This window comes from Amphiura filiformis, chromosome 3 (assembly GCF_039555335.1).
Source record: "Amphiura filiformis chromosome 3, Afil_fr2py, whole genome shotgun sequence".
NCBI lineage: Eukaryota > Metazoa > Echinodermata > Ophiuroidea > Amphilepidida > Amphiuridae > Amphiura > Amphiura filiformis.
The window spans coordinates 77,996,817-78,013,458 of record NC_092630.1 but is presented as its reverse complement, the minus strand read 5'-3'; the positions used below and the strand labels follow the sequence as shown (position 1 = coordinate 78,013,458).

Genomic DNA, 16,642 nt, shown 5'->3' with positions numbered 1-16,642 from the left:
AAATAAATACAACAATTGATAAATTATTGTTGAAAGAATGAACTCTATGGGTAATCATTCTCTTCACTGTACCAAAACTCCGATGGTAACCTAACAGAGCTCAAATTATAGCACTTGATAATTGAAGCAAATGCCGATGTTCTGGTTTGACATAGAATCCAAGACTGTAAGCCGGACAAGATCCTAGCACATGATATCAACTATAGCTAAGTGAAGAGACTGTGATTTCAGACTGTTATTTCAGTTTGGTGTAAAAAATGTTTAAGTGAAGCTTATTAAAATGAGTCCTGCTGAGCTGTACCAAATTAGAATGGGTGATGTGTGAAATAATGACTCTCTCTTAAGATATTACAAGGCTTGAAGGAATGATTTTACACTGTAGTATAGTATTTTGTGAACATAGCATTTCTTGTTTGAGGCCTCACATACACACAGGTTGGGGAGCAAATAGTTTGTAATCTCACTGTGCTGAGTTTGAACCATGGAAGATGAATCTGCAATGAAGTAGTTATATCGTAAACATCCTTGTAAGTTCCTTGGGTTTCAAACCCTTTACATTATCATTGCTGTATAGTGCCTATAGTTCAATGTCAACTTGACATACCACTGGTATAGCGTTCATGAACCAGGGTCGAAATATGCAGAACTTCCACAAATGTGATATGTGCATAATTAATTATGCATGCAAAACTTCAGGCAACATGATACAAGTTCTAAACAATTTCATGAAATCTCATTAGATTAAGTATTTTGTATAAATCCCGACCCTTATCTGATACTAATACCAATAGCCAACTACTTTGCTAGATAAAAGGGTTTTTTTCATAACCGCTTTTTTTTAGTGAGAATCTTGGTCCATGCTAAATGATGCATGTGTTGGCTCAATGTTCCTAGCATCCAGATTAACACTGTCATACCATGTCTTGAAACCATCTATACCAGAAACTCATAGTGAGTGCCATGCTTTCACTGACCTCTATGGTAATTGATTTCACTTAGGCCAAAAAAATAGGTTTGTCTTATGTCCCCTGCGCACATTGGATTTCTGATGGTGAAAACGTTCAAAAATAAAATTTTATTTCACAATGTTTATTTTCTTTTAAAAAAATGATGACAAACTGCCATTGGCAAAAACATAAATGGGCCAAAACTGGTGAGTTTTCAAGAGGGTAACCCCCCTGATTTATTGATTTAAACAAAATGCATACCGCATTGGATTTGTAATCGTTCGGGGGGGGGGGGCATGAGACTAACCTTTTTTTGGCCTTAAGTGACAATCAACTTAATTGTAAATGTGAACAGATAAAATCATAATGACTTGGGTCATCATTCATTTGAAGTGAATTAGAGTAAATCATAATTACTTATGATCTAAGGAATCAAATTCAGATACACCATCTTTATCAAACAAGCTCCAAAACTATCATTGAACTACATTAGAATGTAGAGCAGTTCTTATTCTAGCTGATCCTGAAGAATCAAAACAAAGTATTTAGTTCAAACCATCATCAAATTCAAAATTAAACAGTAAAGGAATACCAGTTGCTTCAGTAATTTTATTGGTTTATATTTATAATTTTTTAAATATGAATTCTCAATCTCACTAATTTTGGATGTATTTGAAGGATTGTAGTAGACATCCCTTTGTCCTGTGTCCAGGGTGACAAAACCAGGCTATCTGACTTATATACAGAAGCTGTTGGGGATACCAAGAACAATTTACAACCAGATGCTACTAACTATGGATAGTGGTGCTTGGAGAAACTTTGTAGTCACCTGCCCTGCAGTAGAATAAAATGAAATGAGTAGAGATCTTCTCCTTGCATGACGTTGCCTCAATATTAGCATACAGATTGAAGCTGTCATATCAAATCTTGAAACCATTTAAAACCAGATCTCATAGTATATGCTACTGTCCTACTGACCTCTACCGTGATACAATGCATCAACTTCATGTTAAGCATATCCAACATTTGAACACGCATTACAGATAAATCTAAATATAACAGGCATTTAAGATAAGTCATAACAAACTTTATCCTGAAGTGTCTAAAACTTTGAAAGCAAAAACTTAATTCAGATAAACACAGAAAACTAGCACAGTTGAAACTTTGAACAAAGTCATTTTATTTGGTATTACTGACATGCCTCTTTCATGACTTTGAATGTCTTTCAAGACTCGGCACTAACTGTGAATATTTGATATATGATTTTCAAAGGGATAGGAATGAATACACACTTGAGAGAATTCCCCTGTAATATGCAACATTAATGTCAACACAGTTGGAATAATATGAGCAGAATAGGAACCAAATTGAAGGTCAAGAAGTTTGCCAAATTTGAGTAGAATGAAATTATGATGAATTGGGGCAAACTGTTGGACTCCTCAGAGCTGCATTCCCAAGATATGTTTTCTATGTAACATGACTATATCAAGTTCATTAACCCATGTGAATATGGGGTAAATTGACCGATATAACATTGGGATTTTAAGGGCCCAAAATGCATATCTTCAACTTTTTCCATGCCACAATGTCTGCCCAAAAATGATTTGAAATCATACACCGAATACTTGCTAGCCTAGTATGAGAGATTGTTCGGTGCTCAATAAATGGCAGTGAACCTTTCTTTTGTTTTACTACTTCAAGTTTTCCTTACAAAAACATCCCTTTATTGCTTGTGATTTTTATTTAGCTTTATCTGTTCTTATTGAAAAGGACTGATCACAAACTTTTCCTGTGATCAAACTAACAATATTAAGTAGAAAATTTTAAAAAGACCAAAGTGTGTAGTTATTTGGTGACAGCAAACCATGGTAATGTTGTTGAGATGGGTTGAAAGTAGAGACTTGTTACCAAATGGTTGTTGATGAAAAAAGTATTTATCATTACATTGAATATTTGGGGGAATAGGTTTTTTATCAACAAACATTCTTTAGAAGATAAGAAGTTGAAACAGATTGAGTAATCAATGCTTGTTGAATTAAATATTTGACATGGAATATGGTGATGAATCGATTTTAAAGTTAATAGTCCTGTGCCTGTGCCTAGTGAGTACCTTGATTGAGCCAATAGCCACAAGCAAGTATTGCTCAACCAAGGGATGAAGATATAGAAGTGGGAAAAGGTCACAGATGGTTCAAGATTTCACATCAAACAGATCCGTGGATGCATGGAGCAAATCATAATACATCAACACATTGGTCAACCTGTGTTAGGATGATGCCATGAGAAGTCTAAGATCACATAGCTGCCTTATGTTGTGAAGGTAAATCTATACCCTTCACCACTAAGCTGTTGGCATAAGGCAGCTACTTTGTTCTTGCATTTCAATGATCAATCATATGGGTATAAAGCACTAAATTAACAAAAAGGAAGTAAATTTGGACTATGTGCCATGTCACTTGTGAGTACTTGACTTCTAACTATAAAGGTGAGAATTTGAGGATACATTTAAGTGGGTAGCTTTGATCTGTTCCATATGATACAGGACTTGGTCTTGAACAAACCGAAAAGCAAAGATCTCAATTCAGTTTATATGCAGTTTAAGCATATATAAAAATGATAAACCCAGGTATTTCAATTCATTAAATATGACCATCTCTGACATCAAAGGTCAGGAGAACAGGTCACAAGGAAAATTTCAAATTTTGGGCATGGAAAGTAGAAGTGGATTAAATGGTTTACAAATTAAATATCAAGGAAATAGATTATCATAAAATTTTGATAATATAAATTCTAAATAAAAAGCTTTGGGTGATATAAGTAAGCCTGAGGTATGTTCTTGTAAACTCCATTTGATTTGATTAATGTTTCACATTTACTTTGAGCTTACTTGTTCCCTTCTTTTTTGCATCATTCTTGTGTCTTTGTTGTCAAATATTTATGCATCATTCTTGTGTCTTTGTTGTCTGTCTTTGATAAGTTTTTACATCCTGCTAATGAAGATATTTTATCATTAAAATCCAAATATATAAACACATGACAATGATGAGGAATGCAAAGAATGAGGCCAAACCATCTAAACTCTTTGATTTCCAATAAATAAGGACACCTATTAATTTAAAAGACATTGAACCTGTCCCAGCTCTGGTTTTCATTTCTCACCATGTTGTCCTGCTAACAGTTGCTTCAAGTTAAACTGTCCCATATTAACATTAATGGCCTATTTATAGCAACCACAAGCATCTCAAGTCCAATATATTTGCTTTTAGTACTCCCACTCTTTTATAGCATCAACACCATGGTAAAGAACATGATGATTGTTGTAACGGAAGGAAAGATCCAGAAAGACCCAAATGAAATGCATTTAATGGCAGTATATTTGATCAATATCTGTATGATTTACAAGACAATTCCTCAGTGTCTAGTACTTTGATTGAATGAAAGTTCATGTGCTGTAGACATCACAATTTAGTCTTTTAAATTTCTGATCAGAACACAAGATTATGTCTAACCTTTTGTTGAGATCAAAAATTTCAAATACTAGATTCTGGTTTGTATGTTGATTGCTTTATTGTCTTCTTGGATTGCTTAAATTACATTGTAAAGATGTTTATTGCATTTTGTGGTTTTTACTAGGCATTTACTGCATCACTCAACTTCTGCGAATCAACTTCTGTGAAGGGATCTGAGCTACATGTAGCTGCAGTTAGCGGAGCGTGGAGTGCAAGGCCAGCCCATATAGCCAGCCCAAAGGACCGATCATGGGAGGATGATGCAACCTCTCTGGATAGCTACAGATCCCCAAAGTAGTGTTAATCTGAGACTGACATTAGAGGCATATCCATGTTCTTCAACTGATGGTGCCACTGTGATTAGGTTAGTGCTGGAAGGGGGTGGCATAAGTAGCCAGCTAGTCCTGTACCTCTCCTGGAGGACAAAGTGTGAACATCTTCTTCCTCCTTGTCTGGAATACTGGCACTTTTCTTCATTTTGTCTTGTTCCTTCCTTTTCTTATCATCTCATACAGCAAACTGATACACTTTTCAGCTTTTTCTTTTACCATGTATCCTCCCAGATTTCTCAGTTCAGCTGGATGACTTGACTACCTCACCCACCACTTGAACATCTCACCTCAAGTTACAGATTACAATTTCTTGAAATAGCTGTGTACCTGTTTGTCATTTGCATAGGGCAAGGAACTTTGATGATTACATTCATAAAATAGCAAGAGGTGTAAGAAGATTTGCGGTTTCTGTCTTGTGGTCTATTAAAATCCAATCAACCAGGTGACAACAATTCAAGTCAATACATGGATGGTCACCTGGATAGTAGCTCTCACAATAATTATTCAGACTTGTCCCCAATCAGATGCTCAAGATGGAATACAACTTTTATTTGGTCTACTACACCAGTTGTAACTACTCCCAATTCTAGAATAATACATCACTCATTTTCTGGAATTATGGCTCACTCCTAATCCTGTATTTCTACCCAACTAGGAAAAGGAAAAATTTTAAATATTCAATCAAGTTTAGTAAAATGGATTAAACCCCTTGTTTTCCATGTTTTTTCACAATAACTAGCAAAGTCTAAGCATTCAGAATGCACACAGGCTAAAATATCACTCTTGATTTGACTCTTCACTCTTTAGTCTTTATTTATATACGTCCGACTGTAAGTCTCTGTACAAGCACACAACAATATTTATACTGACCTCTGCTGGAGTTACTGGGGAGGGTATGATAGTGGTGGAATTGCCTTGTGGTGGATGTTGTTGTATCTGTTGCTGGTGATGCACTTGTTGATGTTGAGTACTGGCTGTGCCATCTTGTACACCTGGTCCCACTGATGGTCTTTCATCGGTATGGTTATGGATAAGTTTCATTCTCTTTTGAGTCTGTATATGGGAGAAAAAATGAGCAATACAGAGAAATATTAAGCAACCTGAGTGCATATGGAAATACACAAATATATAAAAATCATACTTCTTGGAGTCATTTACAAAAGGATCCATAATTAATACTTTTCAAAAGTGGGTACAGTAGTGTTTCTACTTATTTATTTGTTTGTTTTTGAATAGTAAGAAATAGGAAAATAACATTGTGTTTCACTGCCCAATAAATGATTTCTTGGTAGACATTCATAAATACTCATACTGGCAATGCTTTAACAAGTAGGAAGTGTAAGCTCTAGGATTACTGGTAATGGAGGATGGATAGCAACCCATCTGCCTCACAGCTTATCATTATGGAGATAACACATACCTTCTACTTTCACTTGTCAAATTACATTGAAAATGATTCTATGCTCACAACATAAAAAAAATAATAAAGTGGTAAAAAATGAAGCAACTGAATCAGCCTAATTATAAACTTGTCCATATGCTAGAATGTGTTTCCTAAAACATATGAACCGATTAAATGATTTTAAAAAATGGTATGTTTTTTCTTCAGAAAGTCATATTTACAATGCACATGTATATATAATCCTGTTCTACAGATGCACCCTGTGATCACCTGTGATCAGGGCAGCTACTGTCTGTAGAAAGCCAAATGGGCTATTATATAGTTTACTATTTGACCCACTTTTTTCATCAATCTTCCATCATTCAGAACTGTGCTCCAGAGACAGGTAGTTGCTCATGCTAAACTAAAAACAGTACCATCATGCAGTGTGGCTTTGACCAGTGCATACACAGTCATGACTTGTGACTTGAGTTAAAATGCCTGAGCGAGCAATCTTCAGTGATTTCCATTGATTTTGTACATTGACTTGACTTGACCTGATTTTAGTGACTTTTTACCCCAGCTTTTAACAACCCTGCCTCATCTTCATAGAAATTGCAAACAAAGACTCCTATATTCACATAATTTCACTTGGTCACATGACCTCAGTACAAGTTTCAACTTGGAATTGCATTGTGGGATATTATACGCTATGCCCTGCTCTCATTGCATTGCACATTGTCCCACCTGTTGCTCACCTGTATAACCAAATCCATCCAGATTTTGATGATTGCTACTATTTACATTGGCATTTATTGGCCACTAGGTGATGCAAATTACCATTACCTTTCATTGGAGGTTGTGACCTGGTAAGGGCTGTCACAAAACTGTATCATTTCTACTTATTGACAATTAGTCAATAGTAAATCACTGTAAGTTATTGAATGGGTCTATAAATAAATAGGTCAGAAAACAACAACTGGGGTGCATGTTTAGAGCACAGATCCAGGAAAGAGGTTCAAAATCTTGTGTTTACAGTCAGGTATGCAAATTTCTGACATTGGTAGGGCTAGGGCAACAGTAGGCTTCAACTCATGATCAAAAGGTTGTGGGTTCAAAACCCTGCAGTACCTTTAACTTTGTGTCTCTCAACTGACTTGTTGTATGAAATAACAACCCCCACATAAGGGCACACACCACTGAATAAAGTCCCATTGAAATACACATAATATTTCGCAAAGGCGCTATTTTTTACCGGAAATATGAAGGGTTACATCAAATGCGGAAGGATGAAGAGTTACACAAAATGTGGAAGAATGGTGGTTTGCTGCCAATATACAGGGGAGTCTGACCCAAATGCCAGGAAAAGAGATTGGCCCTTCACTGACCTGTGCGCATTGCTCCAACATTATTTTAGTACAGTTAATTTCCCAGTTTTCATAGTTCATTTTGTCATTTCATTCACTCACTCATTTCCTGTTGCTTAACACCACCTTAGAAAAATGGCACATACATACACAAACACAACTTAGATTTTAATGTAACCCTGGCAGCCCCACTCATCGCAACCATCCATTACGGCTCATTTAAAAAGCATCATAGTTTGTCACATAGCTATGATGGCAAAGTGTGAAAATAAAGGATAGGCTTAGCATCGCTCGCTGACAGATACTCAACTGACTGACAGACATTCATAAGCAATCTTGGATCTATTTCTCATCAAAATAAATGAGGTTGCCACTTGATGTGGTTAGGCCAAGTAAAATAAAATACATGTTTCTCGTCCCCGCCGCCTCCTTTTTGGCCGCCTCCTTTTTATTTACTATTTACTATTCCAAAAAAAAAAAAAAAAAAAAAAAAAAAAAAAAAATCGATTTTTTTAATTTTTTTTTAAATTTTTTTTCAAAAGTTTTAAACTGTTTTTCCTACCCTTGCACAAACTCTAACCCACCCCAAACCTTACTACATGTATACAAGCCCACCCAAGCCCAACTAGCCAAACACCCTTGCCCCAACCCCCCAAAGAGAATTAGGGGTGAAATTCGGACCTATATTTAGCTTTTAAACTTAGTAAATGCATGAATATTTTAATAAAGTTTCAATTACTTTATTTTTAGCCTCATCTCATCAAAATGGCACTTTTTATGGCTAATTATAGGAAGGAGAAACCGTTCACATTTTGGAAATTTAAAAAAATTCTAAAATTCTAAAAAACACAAAAAATACATTCAAGTGCAAAAGCTTTTTTCTTCTGGGTAAGAATTTTTTCTTACATTCAACAGCTTCCAAGGTTGTAGCTACTACCTCCATGATTGGATTAAGTAAATGAACTAAATCCTGTTATCTACCCAGCAATGTTTGCTTATCTTAATAATTGTAACAAACTGTAGTGTACTATAATGGCACAAGACAGAAAAGGCAAACAGACAGAAATTTAGAGTTTTAAATTAGAGAGTTGACAGGAAGTTGTAAGAGTTAAATTGTTATGGATATGATTGGTGTAAGGGCGAAAATGTTGAATGTCAGATCAAAGTCATCCGAGGTGAATTAAGTAATGTCAATCACAAATTGTTACAGGTCATTTGAGGTGGACTAAGTTTATATTTGGATTGTCAGAACACCTTCCCCAATCAGACACATTTCTCTTGCATTTGATCATCTTCTACTCTTCCCTAGAAAAATCATTATAATACCAAATCTACACACCATGGAATTCACCATATCACGTCCAAGTTCACATTGGGCGCCACATTCCTTTTTAAAGGAATTTTTATTTCTTGCAGGTTAGAAATTTGATAAATAGGCCCATGCATGCATTTTTTTATTATGATGACCTATTTATCAAATTTCTAACCTGCAAGAAAAAAAGCTGTTCCATGCAAGAAAAAATTCTTACCCAGAAGAAAAAAAGCTTTTGCACTTTCGAATGTATTTTTTGGTATTTTTAGAATTTTAGGAAAAATTTAAAATTTTCAAAATTATTTGAAAGATTTCTCTTTTATTTTGTTAGCGATAAAAATAAAAATTTCGATGAAATGAGGCAAAATAAAGTAATTAAAACGTTACCACATTTATGCATTTTAAAACATTAAATATAGGTCCGATTTTCGGGTGAAATCAATTTCTCCCCTAATTCCCTTTTGGGGGTAAGGGCAAGGGTTTTGGATTAGGTTAAAGGTTAGTTGGGCTTGGGTGGGTGTATATGTAGTAAGGTTTCGGGGTGGGTTAGGGTTTGTGTAAGGGTAGGAAAAACATTTAAAATTAAAAAAAAAAATGTTCGGTATTGGTTTCGGTATTGATTTCAAACCAATGTAAACCAGGAAATTTAGTATATCGAATATTGTGAAGGTGAACAAATGTACATTTTCACTGTTTCTGAATTTTGAAATATGCTTAGCAAGCTGGCTAAAAATGATACAAATCATTTATTTTGTCATACTTGCATCAGTATACTCAAATAGCACAATATCGGTGATTAAATATACATTGTACAGCCATATTTAGCATGGCGGCCATCTTGAAAAAAAATAGCAAAAAACTGAAAAATAGTAAATAGTAAAGCCCTGCCTCCTCCTTTTTTGAAAAAAGTCCGGACGAGAAACTCGTTTCTTTTTTTACTTGGCCTTATAGACTGCGATCATATCTATTTTAGTGCGCTGAAATGTGGAGAGCTGTTGACAGAAGGATGCATGCACTTTTCCACCATGATCAGCCTTCATCATTTTTAAAAGATTTTTGACAAACATCCAGAATCATTAAAATATAATGAGTAATACAGTTTTGAGATTTGCTTGTTCTGAACATAACCACAAAGCAATCCTCAACAACCAGTTTACAGGACAATCTCACGCAAGTGAGAGAAATTGGGAAAAAAGAGATGGATACTTCAGGCTGTGAGTATTGCTCCAGCTTGATTTTTATTTTAACAATATAAATATATTCATTGAATCATAATTATAAGCTACAGGTCTGAAATTAACCATGATCTGATTTTGGATCAGAAAATGACTGGAATAAAACAAATTTCTCCCCATTCTGTTCAAAATTTTCTCTTCCCACTGAAAATAAAACTGTTATCCCAAGTTTGTCAGCACAGGGCTCAAGTGTGCAAACAATAAAATACAACTAAATAGTAGCAGGAAACTGTGGTATACATAAGACATAAACTTGTTAGCAAATTTGTAGTGGCCTCTCACAGGATTTGCTTCTAAATCCACTTGGATTCCTGAAAAGTGACAAAATTGATCCCCCAAGGGTACAAATGTCTGTCATCTATCTACTGCCTTGTTGAAGGGTCACAGACTGTCATTATATGGGCTGTTACAGAGACTGGTTCACACTCTGATTGGTTCAAAGTTACAGGTACTTGTTTGGTGGTGATTCAAGCAATGAAACAAACAAACTCAAATTGACAAATTTCTTAGAAACAATGTGTGATAAAGGTAAGGTCAAAATCCCATATTACCCCTTTAATTGGACCTTACAATCCTGGCTACATTGCTGCTTATTAAGCCAAGCTGGGGGTCTTGCAAGCTTTCTTTCCAACTTCTCCATGACAAGCTTCACTTGTGACCTTTTATAATTGGAAATAATCACCGGGCCCAGTGAAGCCACATGGTATGCATAGTAAAAATATTGGTTTCTTGAATTGTCAGAGGAAGATTAATGGCAATAGGAAATATTATGACAGAATTTTATATACAATTTATATTTGTATCTGGGAATGTCTATAATATCCACAGGGTATTTGATGATAGCTTTGATCTATCAGAAATCATTGCAACCAATGTTCATTATAATCAGAACCAGGCAGCTACTACAAATTAGAGAACACAAACATCTTAAACTTTCCAAGAAACCTTGTCTATTGGAAAATGAAATGACATAACAATAATTCACTTTAATTTAAGGGATATGTGGAAGTGATGTGGAAATGACATATAATAGATAAATGACAGATTAAAAAGAGAGATATCTAGAAAATTGACCACACTAGGTCTACTCAAGGGTAAAAAATGTGATGAGAGGCGTAGCAAAAACATCATCAGGGGCCTGTGAACAAGGAGCAGTGCGGGCCCTTTTTAAATATCCTATATCAGCCCTTATTTCATTTTCGCTTTTGCCTGGGGCCCCTGAACTCCTGGGCCCCTGCACTTTGTCCACCCTGTTCACCCACTTGCTACACCCCTGAACAAGATCAGGATCAACCAGATCTAAGATCAAGATCAGGAGCGGTCAAGTACAGATTGCTATCAAAATTGATATGACATGGCAGCAACAATTGTCATGCCACCCACTTCTATATTGATGGTCAACATTTATGTATCTGCAATTTTGCTTTTCTTCAATACCAGAAATACACAAACTTTACAGGAACAAGTGTTTAATATCATAATATAATCATACTACAGTATCAATTGCTGTCAATATTCCCCATGCATGGAGTCCCATGATGTTGTCGATGTGACACAAGTAAATTGTTAGTTGACCTACATGGATACACCTGACTAATTTTACTACATTCCATCAAAAAATATAGGTAAACAATCTGTGATCTCTCCACATGACCTCACCCTCATTTTACATGATCAGATTGAGTAAAGCCATTCACATAATCATACTTCCCAAGTAACATTTTAAACAAAAACCCACATAATCATATTTTTGAAGTATGAAGCTGCGTCCGTCTGATATAATGATTATGAAACAGGGTCAACATGGACTTATGAAATCTACCAACAAACTTGCCATTTCAAAATTATTTTTCATCTAGCCTTGTAAAGAACATTCTAAAAAAGTAAAATTCCATTGAATATATCACAAGTGAACTCATACTTTCAAGTGCTTCTGGCAGAGCCATGTCAAAATTGACAGGCCTAGTAGAAAGCCCATGTATCTGAAGAGCTATTGTTTCCTCATTATAACCCAAATTAGATGCATTAAAGCTTGTCAAATTTTTCTATTTTCTGTACCAAGTTGACCTGTTCACAATTTAAGCCTTTGCTTGTGGCTCTACCTGTTTGACACAGAAGATGTCTGTGCTTTGTCTTTGCTTGTGGCTCTACCTGTTTGACACAGAAGATGTCTGTGTTTTGTCACAGTGTTTAATAGAGACTGATACTTTGCATGATAGTAGATGATCCATCCTAGTAGCTAATGTTACAAACATAACAGCCAACGGTGCCTGACCTACATTAGCAATGTACTGTTAACATGGGTTCACAAGGCATGCTTGTAGGGTCTACAGCTATGTTGGCTGATTGTTCTACCCAAAGGTGCATGTTTTACATGCAAGCTGTTTCCCCCCTAAACAAGGTCCACATTGATTGACTACTAGAGAACCACACACCAATCTGGCAGGCTACATTTGTAAACATAATCTAGATACTTTTTGTACATGATATGAGTGAGAAAGGTCCAATCTAGTTGGGCTATGGTACACTGAGTATTTGCATATGACGAATTGTGCAGGAGGCATCTTAATGTGTATTTGGAGTTTTCCAGAGCAACAGAATCATGATCATAGGAAATTGAAGATGAATTACTTTCAGCACCCCTATCAATTTACTATCACGCTGCTGCTGGTCCCTAGTATTACACGATCATATACATTCCTCTTTGGAGAGGGACCCTGCAGAATGTTAGATCATAATCATATGCATTGCGCAAATGATTCTAGGACCAACATGAATCCATACCACCTTCAACTCAACTTAAGATCAGTACATACTTATGTAAAACAACCTCTTGATATTCATGAGTAAATCACAATCAAACTTTCAGACAAAAACAGAAATTTTAAGAATTTTTAACATATTTGAGAGCACTACTATATGATAACAGCTTCTTCTAGGGCCTAGAAGAAGGAACTGGTTGACATTCATGCATAGAGGATCCCCTATTTTGCTTGAAGGTTTTCTAACTATAGAATGACTGGAAGAAAGTAGACAAATACAGGTCTGATACTCTTAGGGTCAGAAGCATCCCATGGGGGTATAGGAGACTGGGTATCTCCTGTATGTATGCCGACTCATGTGGGGGTGCTATAGCATTAAGTATGGGCGGTAAGTTGGCTTGCCCAGGTTAATTGTATAGCTCAAATAGACTATAGGGCCTATCTATTTCATCTGACAACCTACAAAAATCATGTTATGTTACACTTAGCAATCTCTCATCATAGTAGCATGATAAAGCCAACATGATTACCCCTGAATAAAAACTTCACTTTAGGAAGTATTCCCTTCTAACTTAGTGCTGATAGTGTATTCACGGTACACATGCAAAAAATGAGTGTTTTTTTATTTACATGAATCAAGAAAACAACAAGAAAATGGGTATATGCTTTTCCTATAATCAACTAAATAAATAAATGATGTCCTAGATCTCATTTTTGGTAAGGATCTGAAGTTGAGGTTATTTCGACACAAAAATGACTAATATGTACTTGTCTAAAAAGGGGGCACCTTCAATGTTTGGGAGTGTTGAATTTATTTTATGAACTGACTCAACATGACTTTCTGACCACATGTGCATTTTTCTACATCCATGTTTCCTATAATTTCAGAAATAGTCAATTCTAACATGAGATGATTGGCAAATTTGATGAGTAATGCAATTTCTCCTATCAAGCAATTTTCCTGTTTTGGCTAGTCCTCACCTGTCACATTAAAAAAAGAGTGAAATGAAAGAAAAATACACAGAATCCTGTGATTTTGAACCCAATTCCATTTTGAACACCATGTATATCCATAACTGTCAGTGGGATGCGGAATAAAGACGAGAATGGCCGCAGGCAATGTTTGGATTCCCTCTAAATTTGGTGGCTTTTTAATCCAAGGAGGTGGAGTTGATGGGCTATTGTACTTTCCTATTGCCACATGGCTATTGCCATCACTATAATTGTACTTTCATACTTTGCCATGATTTTACCTTGATATGGGATTGTGTTAAACTAGGTTGGGTTGAATCATGTCTCTTACATCTTATACTCTTCTTACAAGCATATTAAGACTGTGTGTTGTCAATATGACACACACAACATGCTCATCTGTCATGCCACAGTTCTTTAATCCTGATATGTCTGTACACTTAGAGAATGACATTTGACTGTGTTGTGTGCTACTTGAATTTCTAAACTTCAGGCCAAATTTTCAGCTATGAGTATAAAATGTTGGTTACTAAACTATGTAGTTGGATTTGAGACTCTTGTAGGTTTGTGGCTCACAGTACAAGACTGCATATATGCCTGTTGGTTAACTAGGCCTATAAAATAAAGATACTGAGAACATGGAAAAACAGTGGCTTGATCGACTGGAATTAAATATAATACACATCATTTTTAACCAGGTTCGCTGTCGTAAATAATAAAGGAGACAAGTAGAAAAAGCTATTGGCAGGGAGGAGATAAGATTAGGTGACCTCTTAAAGGTTCAAATTTAAACTTGCCTAGTCATCAAGCTCCCATGGCCAAAAACCTGAGGTCCTAGGTTCGATTCACAGGCGGGATCACTTTTCTACTTGTTTCCTTTATTATTAGCAATGGTGAACCTGGCGAAAAATTATGTTTATTATACTGAGAACAGTCATGAGTAAGGTTACAGCCACAAACACTTTCTAGGATTCATGAAAGATGGCCACATGGTTTGAAGGGTCACATATAAATGGCTGTTCCATGTATCAAACGAGCCAAACCCGAGAATGTAAAATATTGCAGGCCATACTGAGAGAAGAGGAACCATCTCCAGTTCTGTTACCTTCACTCTGCCTCACAGTCATAGGCAAAGTCGGTTATAAAGAGTGAAAAGCAGGTATAACCAGACTAGACAATTGATGAGTATGATACAGAAGTATACATGAGGCTTAACTTGTACTACTCACCTCCTCTTTGAGTTGTCTCACCAATTCATCTTTTTCTTTCTTGAGCACATTGAGTTCTTCTGAAGCCTTAGGGTTTTTCCTGTTGAGTTCTAGCAATGCTATATGGGCATCCTTTTCACCAATGGCTGCTGTCAAGGCTCCTTGTCTGCAAATCAAATACAGATAGAATCAATGTATTATGAAAACTGTATGTCCGATTTGCTTCAAAACAAAAGGCATAGTATACTTTGGCCTCTTCAAAGGTTCAAAGCATTTTCTAATTTTAAGAAAATGCCTTACCATCCACCTTACATGATTTTTAGTGCTTTCTACTAGACTACAGGGTGTATCAAAATGATTGGTACCATTCAATAATCCAGTGCCAAGACTGCCACATCAAAATGCAGCATATCATCCACCTAATTTACAGATTTACGTAATAAAAGGTCACTAATTATACACAGTGGTCATTTTCAAGAGTATCTAATGCTGAATTTGGAAGAAGCAGGTGTTTCATTAGACAACAAAACTGATGGGTACCAATCATTTTGATACACCTTGTATATAGACAGTTTATAGGTTTTGAATAAAATAACAAACCAAACAAATTGGCAAGTAAGTTTCTAGTCAACAATATCCATCCCGTTTTATTTGAAGCAAATATGTGGATCCCACTATATATTTCCTAGCCATCTTACATTTAGTATACAACATGAACAGCACGCTGCATGGGGAATATAAAATATCTTAAAACAGGTTATACTTCAAAAGTTAATGTTTCTTTCTTATTAAATTATGTCAAAAACTTAATTTTAAATCTTGTGGGGAACAGTGGTGTGCCTCTACCCCTTCAACACAGGGGGCTAGAAATGGAAAGGGCACTAACTGGATAAATGTGCCCCCAAATTATTTGTCTTCATGTTTTGGGCATTATCCCCTTGGGCAGGGATTTCAATTTCAGACAACTTTTCCACATAGTTACATAACATGAATTTTACAATTTGGTACACCTTGTTGGATACAAGCCTTTAATATCAATACTAACCCTAACTGAATACATGGTTTTTTGCTATCGGAAGGGAAAGAACAAACAAAAAAGGAGAGAAGATGAACAAAGAAGTCACTTGGTACCCTTGTGATTCAACCCTTGGACCCCTTACATGCCATGCAGAAGATCACCGACCTGTAGCCACCAGTGTTTGGCTGGCCGGGCCAGCGATTCCCGGGATATATATGACTTAGGCTGATTGCATGCATCATCGCATCACGTGGAATCCATGCATGTGCAGTGCTTTTCATAGCGAGCTTTAGTGTGTTTCAGTTCAGTTAGGGCTATATAGTAATATTGTTATTAAAATCAAAGCCTCTATTCTGTTATTTCTGATTCAATCTTGTTGAAGCAATCAAACCTATCCTGATTCTATCATTTGATTGCCTTATTCACTGACTTCTCAATATTCTGTGTGATAAAAAACCACTGGAAGTAATTGATGACAAACCAAGAAGACCATGTATTTTTGACATAAATAACTGAAGCAATAACAAATTATATATATTAACCAGTGTACTTGTAGCAGCAATAATCAGATAATTCCAAAAACCAACATGTGTAAACTA

At 35.8% G+C, this 16,642-nt stretch overlaps 1 protein-coding gene across 4 annotated transcripts in view; it reads right to left on the bottom strand.

Moving 5' to 3' along the window:
• The window catches only part of LOC140149185 (ERC protein 2-like), a 134,782-nt gene that overhangs the window by 10,786 nt on the left and 107,354 nt on the right, over positions 1 to 16,642 (bottom strand). For all 4 annotated transcript variants that reach the window (XM_072171391.1, XM_072171390.1, XM_072171392.1 and 1 more), the window contains 2 exons: positions 15,047 to 15,191; positions 5,659 to 5,841 (listed from right to left, as the gene is read on the bottom strand). In XM_072171391.1, the coding sequence (XP_072027492.1) occupies positions 5,659 to 5,841; positions 15,047 to 15,191 (328 nt within the window). The remainder of the gene's footprint in view (positions 1 to 5,658; positions 5,842 to 15,046; positions 15,192 to 16,642) is intronic.